Consider the following 24,432-nt stretch of genomic DNA (forward strand, 5'->3'; position numbering starts at 1 on the left):
GAGGAGAGTTCACTCAGTCCCCTGCTGCTGCCTGTCAGCATGGAAAGAACCGGAGGCGCACAGATGCTGCGGCCAATGCCGTGAGGATCCACCTCCCTCTGTGTGCCGCTGTTGGGAAGGCTGATTGCACACAAGTGATGCGGTCAGTGTAGGTGTCACCGCAAGGAGGGATCCATGTGCAGCTTCAATCTGTCATCTGGCACCTAGAAGCGTGGGTGTGTACTGCTACATCTGAGAGGAATCTTTTAAAATGACTTATTTCCAAATGTAGATGAGCCGCAAAGCAGTTAGTAAGAGCTACTATACTTGGTAAAGTGCTGGGAAATGGTGCTGATGATTCAATGTAACTGTATCTATCTCTCATTCCTTTTTTCCCCAAAAATGTAACGGTGCAATGTGGGCTAGCTGAAGATTTCTAGATTAATGAGGGAGAGAGGGAGATTGCTGCTGTTTCAGGGAGTCTCCTGCAGAATGCAGGAGGGTAGTCAACTATGAGAGACATACACACTCTATATAAAATAAATGATAGCCGCACGTGGGCATATGAGTGCATGATGTGTACAGTAGGTATTTCTGTGACTGTACCTAACCACATTATTTCTTACTATTAGGGAAGTGACACTTTTCTGAATGGTATCTCCAAAAGAAAAATGAAGTATGAGGTAAGTACCCACCTGCTGTTTTTTTATTCATTCATTAATTTGCATCATAATGATTTGGTGTGATTGGTGGTGGGGCCGTATTCTGCCATCCTTTATTTGTAACAGGACTTGTTTTTAAACTAGTCATAGTTTAGCGCACAGTTCACACACTCACTGCCAATACACTTAGTGGGGGCTGCCATGTTGCCTAAAGCATCCACTTATGCTGCAAGTGTGGTCACTAACTGGTCAGGATCCACTACACACAAACAGCGTCACAGTCCCTTTCTGCAAAGAGATGCTTTCAGTTGCAGAAGTTTTAATCTAGTTCTTCAAATCAAGTGTGTGTGTGTGCATAAGGAAATGTTTTACTGGCTCTAACTTGTCCAGCAACTACGTTCTGTAGAATAGAGGACAGCATTATTTAGCATTGCAGTGGTACAAATAGCCAAAAGTGGCCTGACCTGATACAGAGAATTTGTGCTATATAACCAGTAGAACCTGTGATGTTCACTGGCAACAGGCTGAGTCAAAGTTTTAAATACATATAATTATGGGCCAGATTCAGAGTATTTGCTAGGGTGGCTAGCGCACAGGTAAATGGGGGTGGGGGGAGGGGGGAGGAATCCCATTGCATTTGCAGGAATGGTGGAGATATTTCTGCAGCCTTTGATCAGAAAAGTGAGTCAGTCCTTTTCAGGTGACCGGAGATCATACAATTCAAGTCAGGCTCTGAATTCAAGGGATGTCAGTCGCCTACCCCAAGCAGACATCAACACGTCTGCGTTCCCAGGGGAATGCCTAGCGTTCCCAGGGGACGCCCATAAAGCACTGGGCGTTCCCCTGCTGCCGACCCCATTCCGCCCCTCCTGGAGCGGGTGGCGGATGACTGCCCCACAGTCGGGATCCCGACTGATGTGCTCTTCTCCCTTGTGGGGGTCCAAGACCTCCATAGAGGGAGAATAGAACCTGTGTCTAGCAAATCGAGCCACCGGCCCGGCAGCGTGGTGAGTGCAGCGAGCCCGCAAGGGGCTTCTTTGCGCTCGCCGCCCTTTCAGAGCGCCTGCATGTCGGGATACTGACTGTTGGTATTCCGATGTCGGTATACCGATTGTCGGACCGCCATACCACACACCCTTGAGCACACGGCTCAGCGATTGTGAGACTCGCTGAAGCCATTTGTTACCGGGTTTGCGCATGCTCATACCTCCCTCCACCATCGGACGCGAGCCAGAGTTTAGACCCGAGGGAATCCTCCCCTATGTTTTTGGAGCTTTCTAACAACTTGCACTAGACAGTGACCATTTAAATGCCAGTATGTCCTTTTCCAACAAGCTCTGTCGCTCTTCCCATAACATCACATAGTGCACTATTCGATATATGAAAGTGTTTCTCACAGATTTATTAATATTAAAGGAGCTTGCATACGTTACCCTGGATGTGCCGAGGCACACCGTCATGTCTGACACCATCTCTGTGCTTGTCAGTAAAATTACTGGTGCTGCCACTATTCTGATAAGGCAACCGTGCCAATGAGTCACTCAGCCAATGACTCACATTGCAGGGTTGTACATACTTGTATACTATAAACAATGCACTGACCAGTTCTATTTGGAACTGAGAGCCTGATTAAAAAAAAAAAAAGTAATTTGGGATTAGGATTTATTTTCTGTCACCACAAATAGCAGCAATAGCAAATCTTGGGAATCGCGATTTAGATTTTCGTAAAAGATAATTCCTCAGTGCAAAATTTGAAAGAATAAGATACCATCCGACCATTACCAGATGACTATATTACGGACAATCTTGTGTGTTCGCTTGTGTGTGTTTTATATGTGTCTTCTACAAAATTTGGCCCTAGTTTGCTTATGGAAACGTCTGCACAGCTTTGCGATTATCGAGAAACTGCACAGGCCACGTTCTGCGCATGTACTGAACAGGTCCTGCATGATCACGTAGGGGAGGTTATGCGTGGATATGGATCCCCGGCGTTGCAGGAGGTAGCAAGACTAGTGTCTGCATTTCTAGACCAGGGGTCCTCAAACAATTTTGCTCTGGGACCCCATCAGATAATAAAAATGACAGGACCCCAGCAAGTTACTGCAGAAGGCCATCACATCACATGTGTAGTCAGCAGACAGCACATACATGGCAGCATTGTGGAGATACAAAAGGATGTGAGGAGTGTAAAATAACAGACAATTCAACGGATTTTTGAATCACTGACTGAGATTAGAAAAGTCATCAGCCTGATGGTCGGCAACATGGAGTCGTGACCCCATAGCTGAGAAGGTCGGGACCCACTTTGGGTTCAGGACCCACAGTTTGAGAACCACTGCTCTAGACACATAATTTCTGTCCTTGCAAGGCACCCTACGACAGCCAACCTGCGTAAACTGAGGGTTACTCAACTGGTTGTCTGCGGGACACATCAAGACCATCAGTTGCGATGTTAATCTCAGGCTGCAGCCGCAAATGCAACAGTGAGATGTCTGACACCACCTTCTGCATTTGCATTTTCACTGGTTGGATTTGCAAAGCTTGTAAGCGACTTTGCAAATACATCCACTGCTAAATCAGTATATATTCTACTATAAATATCAATGCGCAGTGAATTGCTTGGAAAAAAACTATATTTTGAATGAGTGTGCGAGCAAAAGTAGTGACAGAGTGGGAAGACTAATATGGGCAGGGCTCCCAAAACATATGCTTAATATCCATGTAAATACTAGTCCTGTCAATCACTTTTTATTATATAAATCTGAAGATGCATAGGGGGAGGTGTATCAAGCAGTAGCAACCAATCCGTTTTGAGGTAGCATTTATCATGCACATGCTATATAATGACAGGTAAAAGCTGATTGTTTGCCATAGGCAATGTCTCCATGTGACCACTACCCTACTCTTTACACGGCTTTATACATCTCCCCCATAGAGTACAGTGCAACAGTTTACAATCTAGCTACAGTACTGCCTCATCTAATTGGAGTTGTATTGGAAAGCATTTTTAAGTAATACCCCTTTTAAAATGGCAAAATAACACTGGTTCTCCCGGGTCAGCGGTCGGTGTAAACGACGCAAAACCCTGGTCCATGTTCACTGAAATCCTACCCCGGTCCTGACCAAGGTTGAAAATGGGAAGGGCCCAAGTAATGGTACTGTGTAAACCGGTAACCCGAGTCGATGCAACCCTGACCCGTTCACTGCAATTGAAAAGCCAGTGTTGGGAGATGCTCTCATCTCCCAACGGCGGCTCAGGCTCCGTCTCCGGTGACGTCACACGCACGGCATTATGCCGGGTCCAGGTGCCGGTCTAAAAAGGGTCAAAAGCCGGGTTGGGGCCAGGTCTAAAAACCCAGGTACGACCTGGCTTGTAGGTGGAAAAGCAGTATAATTAAACTTAAGAAGGTAAGATCTTGAAACCTGATCATCTAATTGGTTTTATAAAAACAAAACTGTCTATAAATAAAGCGATGGAATATTAATAATTTTGTCCAATCAGTACAAATCAGCACAAATGTCTCTTCTTGTGAATCAAACTTGTGTCCATCAAGGAAAAGATTGTTTCCCTGTCTTTAAAATGTTTTACACAGAGAATACAGCATCCTCAGACAAATTGTGGAAAGATATCTGTTCCCAAGATCGGAGCCCTGTCCTCACCGCCTACGAGACAAGCCGGAATGGCATTTATTGAAAGACAGAATCTAAATCCTGTGACTGCTAATTTATATTCTGGCTTCACAAGGAAATGTTCTGACTCTCAAGAGAAATATTTGAAGAAAGAGCACGAAAAAGGGAAAAATAGATCATCCATTAGTGAATATTTTGACTTTCTGTCTGACACAGAACATGAACCAAGGCACCTTCTCAGTAGAAATCTTTCTAACAGCGAATGCGCTCATCAAAATATCTCATCTGCCTCTCAACAAATTCCTGCCAAGACCAAAGGGAAACATTTAGAAAGTGTATCTGGTGACCGAGATTTCTTTCAAATGGAATCTGACCGGACTTTCTTCCAGCAGATGTCCTCCTCCGAGATGAAGGCAGCTGATAATGAGCAACCCGAGTACAATGATGTATTTCATTGTAATCTCTCAGAGGCCAGTATGCTTCCTGAAAAGGATTTAAAGATGAACTACCCAACTCACCAGGGTATCCTCCAACAGCCGTACGCATATCAGCGTGACTCTGATTCTTCCAGAGATGGCTCCTTGTGCCAAGACTCAACACCACATAAATACAGCCTGCAAAACCTTTTTAGCCATTTTTCATCTTTTTACAAAGAGCAGCAGCTGTCACCAATAATGAATATTATTAAGCGCACAAAGGATTTGTGTAGTGTACAAGCAGATAGCATTCGGCACATTCCAGGTCTCTCGCGAATTAAAGACCTGCCGTTTGGGAAGTATTTTAATTTAAAAGAGTCAAACAAGAGACAAACTGACTTAGCGGTTATGCATCCACTTGAGAACAAGGTTACACTGTACAGCATCGTGCAATCGGACATGGAATATACAGAAGCTGAACAGCCAATGCTATGCAAGCTTTCTTTCAGGAAGGAGACCGAAGACGCAGGGGGCCAGGTTCTTCGTAAACATGAAGATGATGTCCTGGAAAGTGGCGATTTCTTCCCTTGCAGTTTTATGAAGTTCCCGGATACCTTTTTGAAACTTAGGAACCACCATACGGAGGACATTTTGGATTACTTCCGCTTCAATTTCTTAGATTTGCACATCAATAAGAATGATTTTAGGGGTGTATATTGGCTGTCAGTTGCCAATAAGTTCCACCTGGAGCCTCAGCCGGCATGCCTTCTTGTGTTCACATCACATCTGTACTTTATGTCCGTCTCTGACACTGAAACCGTGCATCTCTTTACTGTTCCACTCACGTCTTTGCAAGAACTTCACATAGGTTTTGGAGGACAAAGTGTAGATCTTCTTGGGTCCTTTGAGGACTCTCCTCTGACTATATTTACATTTGACAGTCCTTACACACTTTACCTATGTCGAGTTTTGGCAAAAGTGCTGATGACTGATTCCGACTATGCCAAGTCCATCCGGCATCCCCTCCTCAGTAGGGATCTGATGGAGCTGTCAACGGACTGGAAGGCGGAACTCTCTGACTTTGTCTGCACTAATGGATTTAAAGTGGCTTCTAACTTCAGAAGTGCATTAGCTGACCTAGTTTATCTGCTTCATGAAAATACCAACGAAACAAAACCACCATTAGGGGATATGCATTTGCTGTTATACGCAGCGGCGATGATCGAACTTAAGCATGGGCAATGTGCATATAGATCAATTGCTCTCACAAACACATCCATAGCTCTTGTGCATGATGGAGTGTTTCATCCAAATTTGTGGGTCACTGGCCCTTCATCTTCACATTGCGGCCACATACAGATGCACAGTTTGAGTGATGTGAAAGTCATTATATTAACAGACAGAGATGATTTAACCAAGATGACCATTGTTTTTTCTAGGAAGTGCAAAGACTTAAGCTCACATTTAGGTGAAAATGAATTGCTTACCCTTGTTTCTCGGTCAGACTTGGACGACTTGTCTACAGCTACCGATGTGTGGAAAGTAACACTCAGTTCATATAAACATGCCCTTTTTCTTATGAAAAATTTAATACACTAGGCTATACAGATGTGTTGACATACACTTTTGCTGCAGTGGCGCCAACTTCCCTTCTTGGTGTGCCAGGCTCTGTACGACTTACCTTGCACCAAGCTTCTTATCCGTGTAGATGTGAGTCTTGCACATGTACACTGATTAATTTGATATGGGACACTTGTGTATCTGTTCGTCTGAGTGTGAATCTGTACACAAAGTGCTATGATGCAGCAGCTGCAGCATTTTTTTCATGCCAAATTGTGCTTTCTATACAGGTCAGACTCTGTTACACACCGCTATACAATCGTTGCATTAAGCAGTGAAGTCTTGTGATGTGGTTTTTTCACACATTGGTACAAAAAAAAAAAGACAATACCTGCTCAGTCATAAGCGTCATCTCACAATTCATAATGCTTTGAGGCTAGGGGGAAGGGTTTACATACCTCCCAACTGTCCCGCTTACCGCTGGAACGTCCCGATATTCAGGGACGTTCCCGCATCCCGCCCGGGGCCGCCATTGTCCCGCGGTGGGGGGGGGCAGTTGGGAGCCCCCCCAGCCTCCCAAGAATAGACACTGTGCGCATGCGCACAGCGTCTATTCAGCACCGCCGAGCGGCAAAAACGGGGCGTGGCCGGAGTCCGCGTCACCCCGCGAGGCCACGCCCCTTTTCTCGAGGCCGCGACCGTCCCGAATTCCCAACTTCAAAAGTTGGGAGGTATGGGTTTATGAAGAATCTTATTTGGGCCCGGGATTAAACTCCATTAGAATTGCAGGGACACCCGAGAGGTTTTTAAGATCAAACACTTTACTAAGAATAGTGTTTTCCGATGGTGTATGCAATTGCTGCTCACAGGGATGTTGCTTTGTAAAATGTATTTTGTCCAGTGTGCTCTGTGTGTATAAACTCAGTTCTTCGTAAATTTCCATGCTAGATTATTTTCTACTGAAAATACTTGCGAGATGAATGAATGGCGTTTTGAATCTTTTTTGCAGATTTGGATGTATTTTGCCGTTCAAATCCTGATTTTACTCTGATGTTTGTCTTTAGTCTGAGTTTTAAAAATCGTGATAAACTCGCCCAATAATACAATTTCAGGCAAATGTACCCCTAGGCAGGGCCTGGTCTACCATTAGGCAGCTGCCTAGTCTAGTGGAGAACACACTGCCCAATCCATCTGTAGATATATCTGCAGATCATTTGATCTGCAGACACATCTTCTAGTGTGTACCCAGCTTTATTTTGGCAAGTTTAAATTGTTTTAGCAGTTTGAGATGGTTTAAATTGCTTTTGATGTTAATTGTTTCCAAAATAAAAACCTAAGTGATTTTTTTTTTACTTACTCTTGTTTAACCAATCTTTGTTATGTGTATTGTCAGTAATTATATTAATAGAATGAAAGTAGAAGAGAAAATGTTTACTGGCATTAGATAATGATATTTTTAAACCGATAAGGACATTTTGGTTAGAGGTACGCAGCATCAAATAACATTCCAAACTTTACACAAGTTCTTCTCATAGTAGGGTGCAATTATTACACATTGCTCAGTGATGGGGATGTTTTTGCAATTAAATATGAAAATGAGTGGTTATCAGGGCAGATGGTGCCCTACAGCAACTCATGGAAGATCTGTGTATTTGAAGCAGTAAAGCTACATGATAAAGTTTAGTTCTGGCTGTAAATCATTAGAAGTATGATCTATAAATATGGGAATTCTTAGCTGAAATGTGTTTCCTTGAGGGTCTGAAGTATTAATATCGCAGAGGCCAGCCTCAGTTTATTTTTGGAATTTTGCTCTTGGTACATAATAAATGGAATTCATTCTGTAAACAGGTGAATTATATGGTATATACTGTAGAAGTCAGATCGATTCCACAACAGATACTATCAGCACAGAATGTTTTTTCTGCTAGATCATAGAGAGCAGCTACCATGGGATAAGTGAGGCTTCTAGGAACCACTGTTGACCTTCAGGAGGCTTTGTAGGTAGAACCTCTGTGTAAAGCAGGTGCCATTATGCGTCCACAAGCCAAGCAAGGCACTTTGCTTGAAGTGTTCCCCTTGTCAAGCAAGACCTTGCTCAACTAAGAGAATTGCATGTTTTGGTTCTTGCTGTGGACTAGAACTTGGTGAAATTGCCGAAGTGGTAGTTGATGTCCTGCTTACTGAGGGTTTTCATGTTTGGACCAGATTCCCTATAGTGAGCAACTGTATGTTTAGATACAGTTCTTACAGAAGGCCCTGCTGAGAAGATCAATTTCTGGTGGCCTTCAGGATGTCTAATTGGATTAGAAAAAGTACATCTCTAAGCCGTGATCTAAGCTTTCCTGTTAAATAAACCAAAGTCTGTTCCTAAGGTGAAACATTTCCATTAGAGCAGTAGTGTTCATTCTAGCACCCTGCACCTAGTACATCCCTTGCAGTTCGTCTTTCCTGTCTGGCCTGTTGCTCTCTGCTCTGAAGCTTCTAGCACACCCTGGTATGTATTTTAGTGCTAAGATACAGACTTGCATGTGCCAGAATCACCAGAACAGAGCGCAACACCTCCGGAAGGTAAGAGGAACTGCATGGGTTGTGACCAATGCATGGTGCTAGAGTGAACACTAGAGTAGATCCTGCTAACCCTGTGACTTTTAATGTTTCCACTTTTGGGATGATCCTTCAAGTCAACCAACAAGAAGATACAGTAATCATGGACATCTCGGTGGTAAGAGAACAGTTCTATTGGAGTGCGCCATGCAGGTGATGGACTGAGCCATGCTAAACATGGTACTTGGGGGGCCGATTCAGACACGTTCGCAGCGGGCCGAATTCGTCCCTGTTCCCGATGGCCGGGGTTTGCGCGTGCGTGAATATACGCATATGCAAATCCTGTGCGCGAACAGGCCGTTCAATTCCAGGGAGCGGGCAAGGGACTGGAAGCAAACGAACGCCCAGCATGGCCATAAAAACGCTGGGCGTACCCCTGCAGATGCAGACATGTCGATATCTGCTTGGGCGGGCGGTTGATGTCAGCACCCGTCCCGAATTCGGAGAACAGTGTTGAAATGAAAAGTCCTGGCTTACTATTCATTACAAACGGAAGAACAATCATTCGATGGTGAGCGACCATGGAATGATTTTTCCATCGTGCTGCAGTGTGCGAGAGGATGTGTAAGCATACAAATCCACTAGCATGCTAATGCAGGGATTCTGTTGGCAGGGGGTTGGCAGGCGTATGGCAAGGCAGCGGGCAACGTGTACCTGCTCGCTAGGCAATGAATATACTCTGGTTGGAACCAGGACTTTGGTATGGATGTACAGTGTCCTCGCTGTAGAAGGATATGTTCTAAACGGTTTTCTCTTATGCAGGGTACACACCACGACGACCCGCTCACGATGCACATCGTGAGCGGGTCGTCAGTGTCTCGTCCGACCCGCTCCGATCCGATGGCGACCCGCACCCGGCTGTATGGTCGTCATTCAGATCCTACCTGCAGCAGGTAGGATCTCAATAACGACCGACCGACCCGCGGGACCGCGCATCGGATTGGTATCGGTCCACACTAGGACAAAAAAGGGCCTAATCACCACACAATCTACATCCAATTGGTCGGAATTGGATCTAGATTGAGGGGATCGGGCCCTAGTCATCCTGGTGTGTACCCAGCATTAGTCTATGAACATGCTAATACATTGGTCTATCTGAGACGCTCTCTCATTTTTCGTAGCATTCGCATATTAGAGTATGTGCACAGAACAGTCTGTGGGCCAGATGCACTAAGCTTCAAAAGTGATAAAATGGAGAGTGATGAACAGCCAGCCAATCAGCTCCTAGCTGCCATTTCACAGACTGGGCTTGAAAAATGACAGGCAGGAGTTGATTGGTTGGTGGTTCATCACTCTCCATTCTATCACTTTTGAAGCTTAGTGCATCTGGCTTTGCATCTTTTCTCCCATTTGGTAAACTGCAGTATTTTGGCAACGTGTCCTGAGATCGTCCCAATAGCGCATACATTCACCATATAATACAAGTATTCAAATTGCATATTATGTCTCTGAAAGGGGCGCTTGTGCTATTTACGAAAACACCGCTATGCTCCATTTACTGTGCTATTCTTCTGTTGAATTTCCCATTTACGCCTCAGAATGTAATATCTTTGTGATTTTAGATTTGACGTCGCAATTGATTAAACGATTGTAGTCAATGTATTTCTTCATTCATTTGCTGCCATCTACATTCAGACAATCGATGTGTAACAAGTCTACAGCACAGGATTATCAAATTAAGTTTAGTGCCTGGAAATTGCATTATGTACATTATTTTCCCCTGTTTTCGCCTATAGATACATTTTATTACAAATAAAGGCGTACATGGAGACTACAATTGCACGCATTCTTCTTTATTAGAGCACAGTTATTATGTTGGATTTGTGACAGTCCGTCTAGGCTGGAAACGTCTTTATGTTCTTGTCAGCCCAATAAAAAAGAAATAATAACATTGATTGCATCAGATCGCGGTGGCAGAAAGGTGTTATATGAACTGATCAGAAGTACAATCACGCCCCCACATAGTGTAACACAGCCCGGCTACGGAGAGTGAAAGGAACGGATTATTAACATTAAACAAAGATTAGTGACTGTACTGTATAAAGTGACCTTAAGAACTGGGAATAAGCATTCAATGTAATGTACATACAGCAACCTTGCAGCAGTATTATAGTACAGTGTATTTATGGGTAAACGCTGCAGTAAAGATTTCCATACTGTATGAAGAATGGAAATTGCATGATTTGCTTCATTCTTACGTTTTATTGGTACTTTTGCTAAAGTAAAAACGTTTAGCGTGACCGAGTAATATAACCCCCATTTTTTTAGTTATTGTTATATAAGGTGGGCTTACATTTGCGGCATGCAGTTTTCCCAACTGAGGGGGGCTGATTCAGGTTTAATCGAAAATCTGGGAATTTGGCCCAGTTCCAATGGTGGGGGTATCAGTGGCGTAAGTTTGTCCCTGTTGCCCGGAGGCAAGACCAATATTGGTCTGTTTGTCTTCAGCAACAAACTTGTTGTGTGACTTGTTTCACAGCAGCAAAGCATACTCAGTAGGCGAACCTGTTACTGGGTTCTGGTACGGTTACTTGCACTTTAACACAATCTATGTGTAGATTTATGACTTGCTGCGTCCAATTTTACAGTTTTTATTCTTTAAAGAAAGTTTGAAAATGTTCTGGTTCCCCGGAGCTGCATTCTGGCGAGGTCTCGGAGATGTCTAGCTTTTATGTCCGCGAACAGAAAATGGGAATTTGAAACAACGACCTTGGGTCAATACAGTGCTGAGCTGACTTATTGCAGTCTAGTCAGTTGGTGAGATCACCACGGCTTCTTTCTAATTTGAGAAATCAACATCTTAAACATTACCTTCTGGTACCTTGAAAATAAAACCAATAAAATCCATTTAATTCCCAAACAGCGCAATGCTCTAACGGGGTAACCCAAGGTGAAATGTGCAATCTTTTTTGGGACGTAAAGTATGAGCCTGCTTACACACATGTATATGCCTGTAAAAACACAGATGTACACTTGTGCCTGGTACACAACAGGCCGACCCGCTCACGATGTGCACCGTGAGCGGGTTCCGATCACGACTCGCACCCGGGTGTATGGTCTTTTTCAGATCCTACCTGCTGCAGGTAGGATCTGAATAACGACTGACCGACCCGCGGATCGGACCGGACCGGACCAGAACAGGCAAAAAGGGCCCAATCTACCTACAATCTACATCCAATCAGTCGGGATTGTATCTAGATTGATGGGATTGGGCCCTGGTGTGTACCCTGCATAAGTGACTATGACACATGCCTATGTAAACATCAAATGGTACAATTATTGTATACAATTTGGACTAGATCGCATCGCATCGCATTGGTTTTGCAATGCAATGCGATGAGACGAGATCTAGTACAAAAAGTATGTGCAGCACATAGATTTTGTGCTGCGCGATGAGATGTGTGACAGGAACGCGCATCTCATCGCACCCAGCAATTGTACCGTGTACGGGCACCTTACATTTTCAGCTTTCCAGTGAAATGGCAGCAGAGTATCTTCCGGCAACCATTGCATAAACATGCTTACAGTATATGTTGCCTGCATGCAATCAATTCCCCTATTTCCGCTATAGTCCCATGTTATCTATATACTGCCCTGCCGCTGATAATTGATAGGTAACCCGGGCTTCGTCCTGCACAATGCTAATGTGCACCCTAGTTAAGGAGAAAAAAAAGAAGAAATGTTAGAAAGAAAATAATATAGTCATTTCTCAGAGGCTAATGCATTCACCTATCTGCAGGCCACAGAAGCGCTATATCATCCTTCATAATTATTCATCACTGAAACACAGCATAGATAGATATGTCACCACAGCAAGATCCATTGCTGCTTAAATTATTCTCCATATCTCTTACCGCACACCTGGGCTCCAGACACCGCGCGTCCGTTGCGATGGGAGGGTTGTGATAGCCGCGCTGATCCTGTGTGTAATTCTGCCTCAGAATATCTGTGCTCTAGAGGCCAGTCCTCCTTTATAACAACCTTCCCAGCCGACATCCAGACCCCTAACAAGACTCCAAGCAACATAACATGACTCTATGCCCCGAGGAGCTGTCACATAAAGATTGATGCTACCTTACCTGAGTGGCCGTGTAATGGGAAATGTGGCCAAAACACATTCATATGTAACACTATAAATGTTACACACATAAATCTAGCCAGATATTAGTCATTTTTAGAACCCAGCTGTGCTTATTTTAGATTAATTTGAAACAAATGCTACATCTTGTGGTAGTAGTTTTCTGCCTTAATATATAAAATTGTCAGTGAGTGAGGAATAATCCTCATCCCCCTGTTTCTAAATGATATTATGGTTGTGGCTTCCAAAGTGGGAGAATGATTTATTGTCGTTTTATAGCAACGATTAACAACACATTTAACATCGTCTGTAGTAGGGTTGTGTAATTGACAGCTTCCAATGATGACGCGGTCCCCAACTGACATGGGAAGCTTGCATTCTTATAAATGATATAATTGTTAACATGATTCATATGTTATAGTGGGGCAGATGTATTAAGCCTTAAAAAAAAAGTGATAAACGTCAAGCCAATCAGTTCCTAACTGCCATGGTAAAGACTGTTTGAAAAATGGCAGCTAGGAGCTGATTGGCTGGCCGTTTATCACTCTCATGTTTATCTAAAGTCTCAATACATCTGCCCCACAATCTGATAAAATAACAGTTTCAACTCACAATCTCAACATCACAACACTTGAGAAACGTTTGTCATTTTACGTACACTTTTTATATGAATGCATAAACGTTTTTATTTCTATTTATTACTAGCTGTGATGCCGTGTATTGTCTGGTTTTTATTTATTTGCTTCGTTATTTTCTCTGTCACCACCACCCCAACAGCCCAGCCCGACTGCTCTCCTTTTCTCCCCCTGACACATTTCCCCCATGTCTCCCTCCTTTTCTGTATTTCCCCCACTCTACCCCGCCACTTTCTCCCATCTCACAGTGCAGTCCTTGATGCCAGCACGGCATGTCCGCCCAATACTACCTATTGTAAGATCCATGCAGTTCCGTCCTGCATACTCTGTTCTGTCAGGGCACATGTCCTTAAGTAAAACTTTGGGCTCTTGTGGTCAGGGTTGTCAGCACTCTGTTTTATGATATAACTTTTTGAAATTAGTAAATGTACCACTCTTCTTATTTAATTTAGTTTTCCTTTAAAGTTCATGCACATGGGAGTTTACATGTTTAGTAAATGTAGTTAATAGGTTAAAAAATATATATATTTAAATGCAGATTTTATGTATGTCTGTGTGTGACTAGTAGTGTTTTTCTAAAGGTGCCCATACACTGCTGCGACGTCTCGCAGCAGTGTTCGGACACATGATTCCCTGCAAGCCGCCGGGACCTTCTCGCCGCCTGGAGGGAGGTCCCAGAACGGATGGTCGGGTCCGATGCACACGGGACCGCACATCGGACCCGACTGCATGTCATGGAGAGGCGATTTGGTCCGATTTAATGGGCCGATTGATGGCAATCGGCCAAAATCTGACCAAATGGCCTCAGTGTATGGGCACCTTAAGGCTCCTTTATAGATTTCACTGGCTAAAACCCAGGAAACTGCAGGCCAGTGTGTATTTTATATTTGACTTGAAATCTAAAATTTTTACTGGTTGGCCCATGTCCATTTGTAGAGTATGTTATTTGACCACTTCAAATTTAAACTGTTGCCATGTAATCCAGTAACATGTATGACTATAAGCAGTCTAGCATGTTAGAATAGATTTTACATTGGCTAAAGATGAACTATTAAGTATTAACTAGTAGTACCGTAATATGATACAACCTTCCCCTAGCAACAGTCTTAGGGCACCAGGTGGGGCAAAGCCCTCTTGTTCACAACCTTTAACCAATCACCGGCTGCAGTCTGTTTATTGTGGCTATTGATTGGTCCTCCCACTCAGACGCACCTGTGTTCTTGTTTAGGACTGCAAGCAAAATGTATGAACTATGTCCAAGCAGACTAGAACCTTTTGGACCAAATGTTCCTAGGTAGTAATGCAGATAAAGGGTCAGATTTACTAAGCTTCAAAAGTGATAAAATGGAGAGTGATAAACACCCAGCTGCTGCCTGATATTTTACAAACAGAGTCTGTGACATGTCAGGCAGGAGCTGATTGGCTGGCTGTTTATCACTCTCCGTTTTATCACTTTTGAAGCTTAGTACATCTGGCCCTTAACGAGAAAACTTTATGGTTTGCCTTTGACCCATAATTAATATAATTGGGCACAGAAAAATAATGTTTCTTGATCTACACAAAGCTATCTGGGAGACCAAAAGGCTCATTGGATGGAGACTGACACTTGCCTTCAACCCCCTGGATAACTTTTAAGCTATTGTTAATAGTCTGCTGACAAGAAAGCAATACATTTATGATGTACCATTGGGTAAAGCCAAAGGCCATAGTGAAAATCAATCAGTTTGATTTAATGGCAGCGTAAAGGATGTCAGAATACATAAAACAGGGTGATATACAGTACTGCTGACATACTCCTTTTAAACACTGCAAATGTGCAACCATTTCTTTAAAAGGGTAAGATATAATTCCATTGCATGCAGGTGGGGGGAAACACTGTGTGTTCATGTATAGTACAGTTACAAAGTTTTTAAATAATAATAGTTATATATGTAATTAAGTTAAAACGACAAGAGCAGTATACATGCGTGGGAAAGCATTTCTGCAAATCATTATTACTGATATATCTGATGATGCAAAGAATCTGTTCTGCTACATGGAGGATGTGACATCAGAGATTTGTAAAATATCCTCAAAGTGTCTTCAGAGAACTTACTGTATATGTAGTGTAGACATGCAAGTGTTACATGCAGGACCGTCGACAGGGGTGTACCGTAGGTACAGCTGTCCTGGGCCTGGCCTCTGGAGGGGCCCAGGAAGCTGCCCACAGTGGCACGGCGCCACCCCCCGCACCCGCACAATGCCTCCCCCACCCATCGGCCCCCCAGGCAGGCACAATACACAGTGCAGCCTGCAGAGCGCCGAGCCCAGGATACAGAGGGGCTCGGCGCTCTGCATGCTGCGGTGTGCACTCCTGACTGTCCGTGAAGGAGGAAGATACCGCGTCGCCGCTGCTGGTAAGTAATGGTAATTGTGGTTGGGGGAGATGGGGTGCAAGTGGGCGCGCAGGGATGGGGGGTGCTACAGTGCCTCTGGGGGCCCAGACGCAGATAGAATGGCAACGTTTCATTTTCTTTACTGTAATATTGTGACCAAGGTACAAAATATAAAAACAGCTCACCTATCCCCCATTCACGCCACTGTAAAGTAATTCTAAAAGAATTTACATGGCAACTACAAACTGGTATCTAAACACCTTCATACACAAAATAACATGAAAACTGTACAGAGAACCTGTCATTAGAAAAAAACAGGGTAGATCCAAATGCTCATTGAGTCCCCAAGGTGCCATAGTGCCAAGTCTATGTATCCAGGCCATTTCACACTGCCTTGTTATTTCATACAGCTGTCTGTTTGAAGTTGTACCTGTGCTCTGCGGTTGCCCAGCAAGTACAGTATTTTTGTGGGCTACACCTGAGTGCTGACCTCTATAGTATGAATGTGTATATATGTGTGTGTGTGTGTGTGTGTGTGTGTGTGTTTGGATAGATAGATAGATAGATAGATAGATAGATAGATAGAAAAAAGCAGATGGAGGCAATATACTTTTTTTATTTACATAAAAGCAAGTGATAGCAGGCACGAAATACACACAAATATATTTTATTTGTGAATGAAACAAGGTTTCAAAGCATGAAGCAAAGTTTGTGTGCTAACTCAGACACTGAATTTGAAGCAATCATTGTCTTGCACATATTTAGTGCCATTTACATATCATGTCCCCAGTAGTGCCAGTTACATATCATGTGCACAGTAGTGCCAGTTACAAATCATGTGCACAGTAGTGCCAGTTACATACCATGTACCCCCAGTAGTGCCAGTTACATATCATGTGCCCAGTAGTGCCAGTTACACATCATGTCCCCAGTAGTGCCAGTTACATATCATGTGCACAGTAGTGCCAGTTACAAATCATGTGCACAGTAGTGCCAGTTACATACCATGTACCCCCAGTAGTGCCAGTTACATATCATGTGCCCAGTAGTGCCAGTTACACATCATGTCCCCAGTAGTGCCAGTTACATATCATGTGCACAGTAGTGCCAGTTACAAATCATGTGCACAGTAGTGCCAGTTACATATCATGTCCCCCCAGTAGTGCCAGTTACATATCATGTGCCCAGTAGTGCCAGTTACATATCATGTCCCAAGTAGTGCCAGTTACATATCATGTCCCAAGTAGTGCCAGTTACAGATCTTTTGTCCAGTAATGCCAGTTACAGATCTTGTGTCCTGTAGTGCCAGTTACAGATCACGTGTACAGTTGTGCCAGTTACAGATCACGTGTCCGGTAGTGGCAATTACAGATCACGTGTCCGGTAGTGTCAGTTACAGATCATGTGCCCGGTAGTGCCAGTTACATATCGGCCTGATTCTGGTTTGCTCGTTAAGCTGCAAATATCAAAGCTTCCTGAGCACCACAGACACTGTTCATCTGATCACCCACCCCCTGCCACCGATTCCCCTTTGGGCCGGTTGCTGACATCCTGTGATGTCACAACCTAGCACAAAAAAAAAAGTAAGTTCCGGAAACTATGGTTTTCGGAATCATTTGGATAACCGATATCCGAATCAGGGATACTCAACCTGTACATGCAAATATCCACATTCAGTTCCGGGTATATGAGCAACTGCAGCCAGCTTATGTGTACCGTATTGACAACATTCAAAATGTGAACCCTGTTATGTCAAATGGTTAATAATGTTGGTGCCTTAATTCAAAATATCAACATTTCCCTCATGTTGACTTTAAGAAAATGTTAAAAGATTCCAACTGTCACATTATACATGTCTACATTATGAACATATGATTGTTAGGAATAGGCTGCGGTTACGGTAAAATAGTACTTGACATGGAGACTCCGTCATCATTCTGAATGTTGAACTTGTGTACCACATCCATGCAATGGGTCAGTATTCGTGTGTAGGTCATGAACATATCCCAGGCTGAAACTGTTCATCTTTGCAGTGCCAAGTGATTCATTAATGCCGTTGGTATGTAAATATCAAACGATACATCAATGCTGAAGCTAGTTGCATAAAGAAGCATGCTGAAAATATATTCAATATTTCAAGTCAATTGAAGGTTTCGTTCACTGCCTCACTTTTACAGTCGTTTTTTACTGTGCTCTTTGAATTACATTGAAAGCTTTGTTGTTGCTCGCACTGAAAGAAATGCATTGATTCAAAATAATAATTTTTTGTTGTGCCCCTCTATCTCCCAGACATGTAGAACTGAAAGCTGTCAGCGGTCTACAGACCAACCTAGCAAAATGTTTTGGTTCTTAATGATGTTTTGTTGTTCGTGTTTTATTTTTCTCATTTGCAGCTATATTCATGTTTTTTTTAAATTCTGTATACCCTATATTTACTTTTTTCTCTTTCCTCTTTAGCGGTTGGTATCGCATTCCTTAGGCGTCAATCCCGATGACCTGACCGATCCGGTTAGAGTAACTATACCTCGCTATGTCCTCTGCGGACAAGGAAAAGACGAACACTATGAGTTTGAAATAAAGGTAATTTTGTGGTTAAAGTAGAGTGATTTTAAGAAGAGATTGTGTAGACCAGTGGTCAGGGAACAGTGGTAAATCACCCAAAATGAGGTAAATATAAAATTGCTAGGGGTAATGGACGGTCAAGCTGCTGGGACACAGCCAGGCATGTATATGAATCTATATGCATGCCCGTCAGTGCAACCGTCCAATATCCCCAAAAATGTTATTTCATTGCATACAGTATAGAATTTATATATACAGGTTGAGTATCCCTTATCCAAAATGCTCGGGACCAGGAGGATTTTGGATAACGGATTATTCTGTATTTTGGAATATTTTAATATTTCAATGATGTATTTTGAAGTATCTTGCATTTATGCTGTATAAACACATAATATACACACAAACATATTTTATTACCACATAAAATACACACAAATATATTTTAATTGTTCAAAAAACAAGGTTTCAAAACGTGAAACAAAATGTGTGTACTATCTCAGCACTGAATTTGAATGCCAAGCAATCATTGTCTTGCACATATATAGTGCCAGTTACATATCATGTCCCCAGTGATGCTGTTACAAATGTCCCCAGTGAGTTTTTAGCAAAAAAAAAATTTTTTTTTTCACTTTCTGGAATGTCCGTATTTCAGAATAATTCGGATAACGGATATTCGGATACGGGATACTCAACCTGTATATAGATTCCATATGTATGCCCAGCTGTGTGTGTTACAGTACTGTAGTGTACAAGGACTTGAAATTGCACTACCATATTGAAATTCTGACACTATTAGTTGCCTGGACATCACATTATCGATGGCTATACCACACACAACCTGGCTGATGATGATGATGATGATTACCATGAATGGCTGTGTGGTACAAATTTTGTTAAGAATAATTAAAAGAAAAACATTGTGTATAAAAGATACGATGATTCTGTGTATAGGAGTGCAGCTGATTTACAGCAGGATGGCCAGGTCAGTTGCCCAGGGGCGCACACATAGCTAGATCACCAGCCCGAGGGCACTATTGTATATGAGAACTGAAGTTTCTGTGTGGCAAAACACAAACTGCATATATCAACAGAATATCTTGTTGACCATTTTATTGGTCGGGACCCCCACAAACCTTAATCCATGTTGGGAGGTATATTGGGGCTGGGTTAAGGTGCATTGTAAATGGGTAACCCAGGAAATACCACTCGGGTCCCAATTACAGTAGGAATGGTTAACAACTGGAACAGTGTTTGTGACGGCTATCTCCAGATAGGAAGAGACCACAGCCTCCCTGCATGGTCAGAACAGGTCCATTTTTTCTTTTTTTTTTTTACCCCATCCTCACTTTGTACAGGGAGGCTTTAAACTCTCCCTGCCCATTTTCCTGGTGACAGCTTTGACAGACAACCTCCCAAATGGGACACGCATCACCCCCCCCCCCCCCCCCCCCCCATCCCAAATACATACACACACACACACATAGCCCCCACTGAATGGTTCTGATTCACTTGCAATGTGAATGATGCTGACCTGGGAACATCCTGGGTCAGAGCTACAAGTTTGAAAGGGTCTAAACAGGATTGGAAGCGTTTTCCAAATCCATGTCAGAACCAGGATTTTGGAGGAAAAAGGGTATTACAAGCTGCCAGTGACATGAATGGATCTGAAAGGGTTAAAACTATTCATACACTTTACACATTAAATAAAGAGTACACATTTTACTAGATATACCCCATAAGACAGCACACCACTAGATTCCTAATATTACAGTCTGCTTAATATTATTAATTAACAGAATGACTTTCATTAGAACTTTCAGCTCTGATGTAATCAGAATCAATAAAGTTGATTCTGATTACATCAGAGCTAAAAGAAGGCCTTAAATTGTATGTTTAAGCTCAGGGAATTTAGTACAGAAAAGATAAAAGATGCCATCTAGTAAAAAATAAAAACAAAATAACAAGATACATAAAATAATATGAGATTAAAACATTTACAGTATACATACCTATAGAGTGCCTGGGAGAAAAGAGACTCAATCTACTGTATATTCTCAAAATATGGGCGGATGTCTTGTTGACATGTACTGTAAATGTAAATATTTTCAGCACTGGCTCCTATCGGTCTGGAGGAGAGAGCTACCGCAGGCCGTGCTGCCTGATCCTATGGAGGAGAGGAGAGGGAAGCACCTGCCCAATATAGCTGACAGGCGCCAGGACTGTGCACAAGCTGCTCTTAAACTGCTTATACGAAAAATTCCTGTCTTCTATAGACTGCACCTACTGCAGCCTATAGAATCTGTATTGGGCTGACTATTAGGCAAAGAGTTGTTTCCTACGGGAATCCTGCTCTCTTCTTATTGGAGCCGGTTCTGGCAGTCCCAGGAGAAGGAAATGCCTTCAAATTTGACTGCCTGTCCTGCAGGTCACTAGCAGGTGGGGTTTCCATGAACTGTAACTGGCTCATTTGCAGTGCAGCAGATTCTATTGGGGCGAGGGGTGCTGTCCTACAGCCCATATATAAAATCCGGCACATTTATTTGTATTTACATGTATTTGTTCTGGTTAAAATCTTTTGGCATGTACAGACAAATAACGTTAAACTATAGCGGATCAACATTGTCTAGACCGACCATCATTTTATGGTTGACCATGCTTAGTCTCAGAATCAGAATCATCTTTATTGGCCAGGTATACTTGCATATGCTTGGAATTTTTTGTGGTAACAGTGCAGCATCAATCAGGGAACACAAAGGGGGTGGGAAGAGAGGCATAAACATACATCACATACATTTCACATGTATCTAGAAAAGTTCGAGTTAGTATTTGGTATGTTCAATACGGTTTAGTTGGTGGACAGCTATTGGGAAGAAGCCTTTTGTAGTTCTTGTCGTCTTTGCTGGGATGGACCTAAAACGTCTGCCTGACGGAAGGGGTTCAAACAGGTTGTGGCCAGGGTGTAGCTTATCCGCCAAGATCTTTCCTCCTTAGTGATGTCATTCCATTGTACTGGAACAAATGTATTACTTACCAGTGTTCCTTTCATCAACCCTTTCCAGGATGGCCAGGAGCTTTTCAGCAGGGGGGCTGTTTGAAGCCGCCCTCACGTAGATGGCCCAGTATAGTGTTAATGCTCACTATGGTGGTCTCCAGTTAGGGAATGTCCCTGCGACTTTCTGGGAAACTACGCCTATATAATGATATTGCTTGTTGAGCAGTGTTCACAGTAAATGCTTTATATGTTCAAAATTATTTGTAGATTTTATATATTGTATTTCATTGATATATTCCACTGTTTTGCCTTTGTCATAGATAACAGTCTTAGAAGAAACCTGGACGGTATTCAGACGATACAGTCGATTCAGAGAAATGCACAAAACGTTCAAGTTAAAGTATCCAGAGGTACTCTATCGCTTCTTATGTGATGTATACTTCTGTACAATGGAGTTGCGATCTGCAGGGGTAGAGGGGGCACTTCAGTACGGCACAGTGTACACAGTACACTGTGCCGTACTGAATGTATGTGATCAACATAGGTGATAAACGATGCATAAGCCTAAATCCTTGTTTCTTGGGATCTTATTTATCAAACCATACAGACCTGTAGCTGTGTGTAGAAATGTACCTTTTATGCAGATGTTTTGCAGGAATTATTACCTACAGTATATTTACCTGGCATGACCCGCTTGTCGACAGTATCACTCTATACCAGGGCTGGGCAATTGCGGCCCTCCAGATGTTGAGGAACTACACATCCCAGCATGCCTTGCATCTGTTTCAGCATGGCCAGATAGCAAAACTAATGCAAAGCATCCTGGGATGTGTAGTTCCTCAACATCTGGAGGGCCGCAATTGCCCAGCCCTGCTCTATACTGTATATGAGCTACTGAGCTGCTGTACGGCCCTCTGCATGGACCAATGAGCAGCTGTCCCAATGCTAAGCCACATACTTCATGTTCTTATTATAAACAAATCTAACTAAACAGTCTATGACGGCTGCTACAAAGCATACATTCTACAAGTTCTAAGGGAGAAATCCGGGAGGAACGGGATGCGGTCATTGGGTCACTAGCAAATTGTTAGACAGTCATTAGGTTGACATGCATTTCGGTTGACGTGTCTAGGTTGACATGCAGGAAGGTCGACATGAGTCTAGGTCGACAGGGTCATTGGGTCGACATGGGTTAGGTCGACATGGGGTTTTTCACTGTTTTTTTGAGCCGACATGTGCCGACGGGCAGTATTTCATGCCCTACCATCCACTAGGGCGTGGCGGAATAATAAGCCCGATGCATGGCGAGTGCAGCGGTCCAAATTAACCTGTGTCCATGTCGACTGTGTTGACTTTCGGATCAAAAAACAGTGAAAAACCACATGTCGACCTTTTGACTGTTGACCTAACCCATTTCGACCCAATGACCCTGTCGACCTAACCCATGTCCACCTAGACTCATGTCAACATTCCTACATGTCGACCTAGACACATGTCAACCTAATGGTGTCGACATAATCACTGTTTAACAACTTGCTGGTGACCAAATGATCCACACCCGGAGGAACATACACCCCTTCTGTCAATTTGTCCATTGTGTGTATGTGCCAATATGCATATTACAATAGATGGGAGGAATGCATAAGATTTTCCAGCATTTTAGGATTGCACGGGTTTTGGAAGGTGTTGTGAACTAGAATAAACACTATGGGGCCAATCCAATTAAATGGGAAGGGTGCAATGTGCCCTTGAAAAAATGTTTTAACGCCAGCGCCGCACCTGAAATCGCACCTTTCACTAGCTTAAATCAGCATAACATTGCTCAGCGCCCTATTGTGCAAATTCATTTAGCCGTAAAGTGTGGCCGCTGTGGCAATGACTTGCACTCGCAAGATCACCGTGTGTAATTGGATTGAGCCCTATACAGTATATACAGTAGTACTAGAAAGCCTTTTTATGGGTTTCATTTACATACAATTATTTTTTTATTAATTGAGAGATGATGTGACATTGTAATATATTTATGTACTACAAATATACAGGAGCCATCCATATTGTCAAATTTACTAAGCGCTTTTTGGTGCGTTTAAGCAGAATACAGTATGTAAAATGGCACTACTGTTCAAATTCTAATGCCCCATTAAACTTCAAGATGCTAAGAAGCTCAGCTTGGTAAATTTAAGCCTGGAGAAGTAATACAGTGGCCAATGATAACGCAGCAGCCAGTTGATCTCTAACTGACAATTTTCAAATCCAGCCTTTAACTTGACCGCTTGGAGCTGACTCGCTGCTGCATTATCATCTTCCTCTTATTCACTGCACCAGACTCAATCCATGTACCCCTAGTGTGCTGTGTGGTGGTCTTACAAAAACACACGACACCATGCTGTCAACTGACCAAGCACAGTAGATGCAGATAGCATTATGTTGGCTTAGTTACAGGTGGCTATTGCGATATAACTGATCCAAGGAATTGGAAGATATTTAATCTACTGAAGCATAAATTCCGCTTGTGGCTGCCGCCAATGAACAAATGATCTATCTGTCAAAAAAATATAAATATGATCTCACCAGAACCTCTGATTTCTGCAGAGTGTTCCTGTGGTTTAATTATTTAATTTTGTTATTTGTATTACTGTTATCTTCCATTTCTTTACTAATCCTTTGTATTTGTCAGATGAGCTCATGCGGCATCTGTAAGCAGTGAGTTTTGTGAAAGCCACACAGCCCGTCTCCCATTTTTTCCCTTTTAAGTCCCAGAAAAAGGGGATACGTCTGCGAATCAAAAGTAAAACCGTTTTAAGCAGTGATTTTAGATTCTCGCAGATTAAAGTTCCCAAACTTTGGGAAAGTAATACCCCTGCTGTGCTGCAAGCAGTATTTAGTTCTGTGCGTGCCGCCATATTTTCTTGATCTAATTACCGTGTTCCTCGGTTAAC

General features: G+C 42.9%; 1 protein-coding gene across 4 annotated transcripts in view; it reads left to right on the forward strand.

Annotated features, from left to right (window-relative positions):
- Window positions 1–24,432, forward strand: part of KIF16B (kinesin family member 16B) — a 296,722-nt gene that overhangs the window by 195,761 nt on the left and 76,529 nt on the right. For 2 of the 4 annotated variants that reach the window (XM_083175821.1, XM_083175822.1), the window contains 3 exons: window positions 612–662; window positions 18,397–18,519; window positions 21,814–21,903. In XM_083175821.1, coding sequence (XP_083031947.1) covers window positions 612–662; window positions 18,397–18,519; window positions 21,814–21,903 — 264 coding nt within the window. Of the gene's footprint in view, window positions 1–611; window positions 663–4,234; window positions 8,754–18,396; window positions 18,520–21,813; window positions 21,904–24,432 lie in introns of those variants that run through there. The other 2 variants (XM_083175819.1, XM_083175820.1) reach the window with 1 other exon arrangement.

This window comes from Crinia signifera, chromosome 3 (genome assembly GCF_055691185.1).
Source record: "Crinia signifera chromosome 3, ASM5569118v1, whole genome shotgun sequence".
Lineage (NCBI taxonomy): Eukaryota > Metazoa > Chordata > Amphibia > Anura > Myobatrachidae > Crinia > Crinia signifera.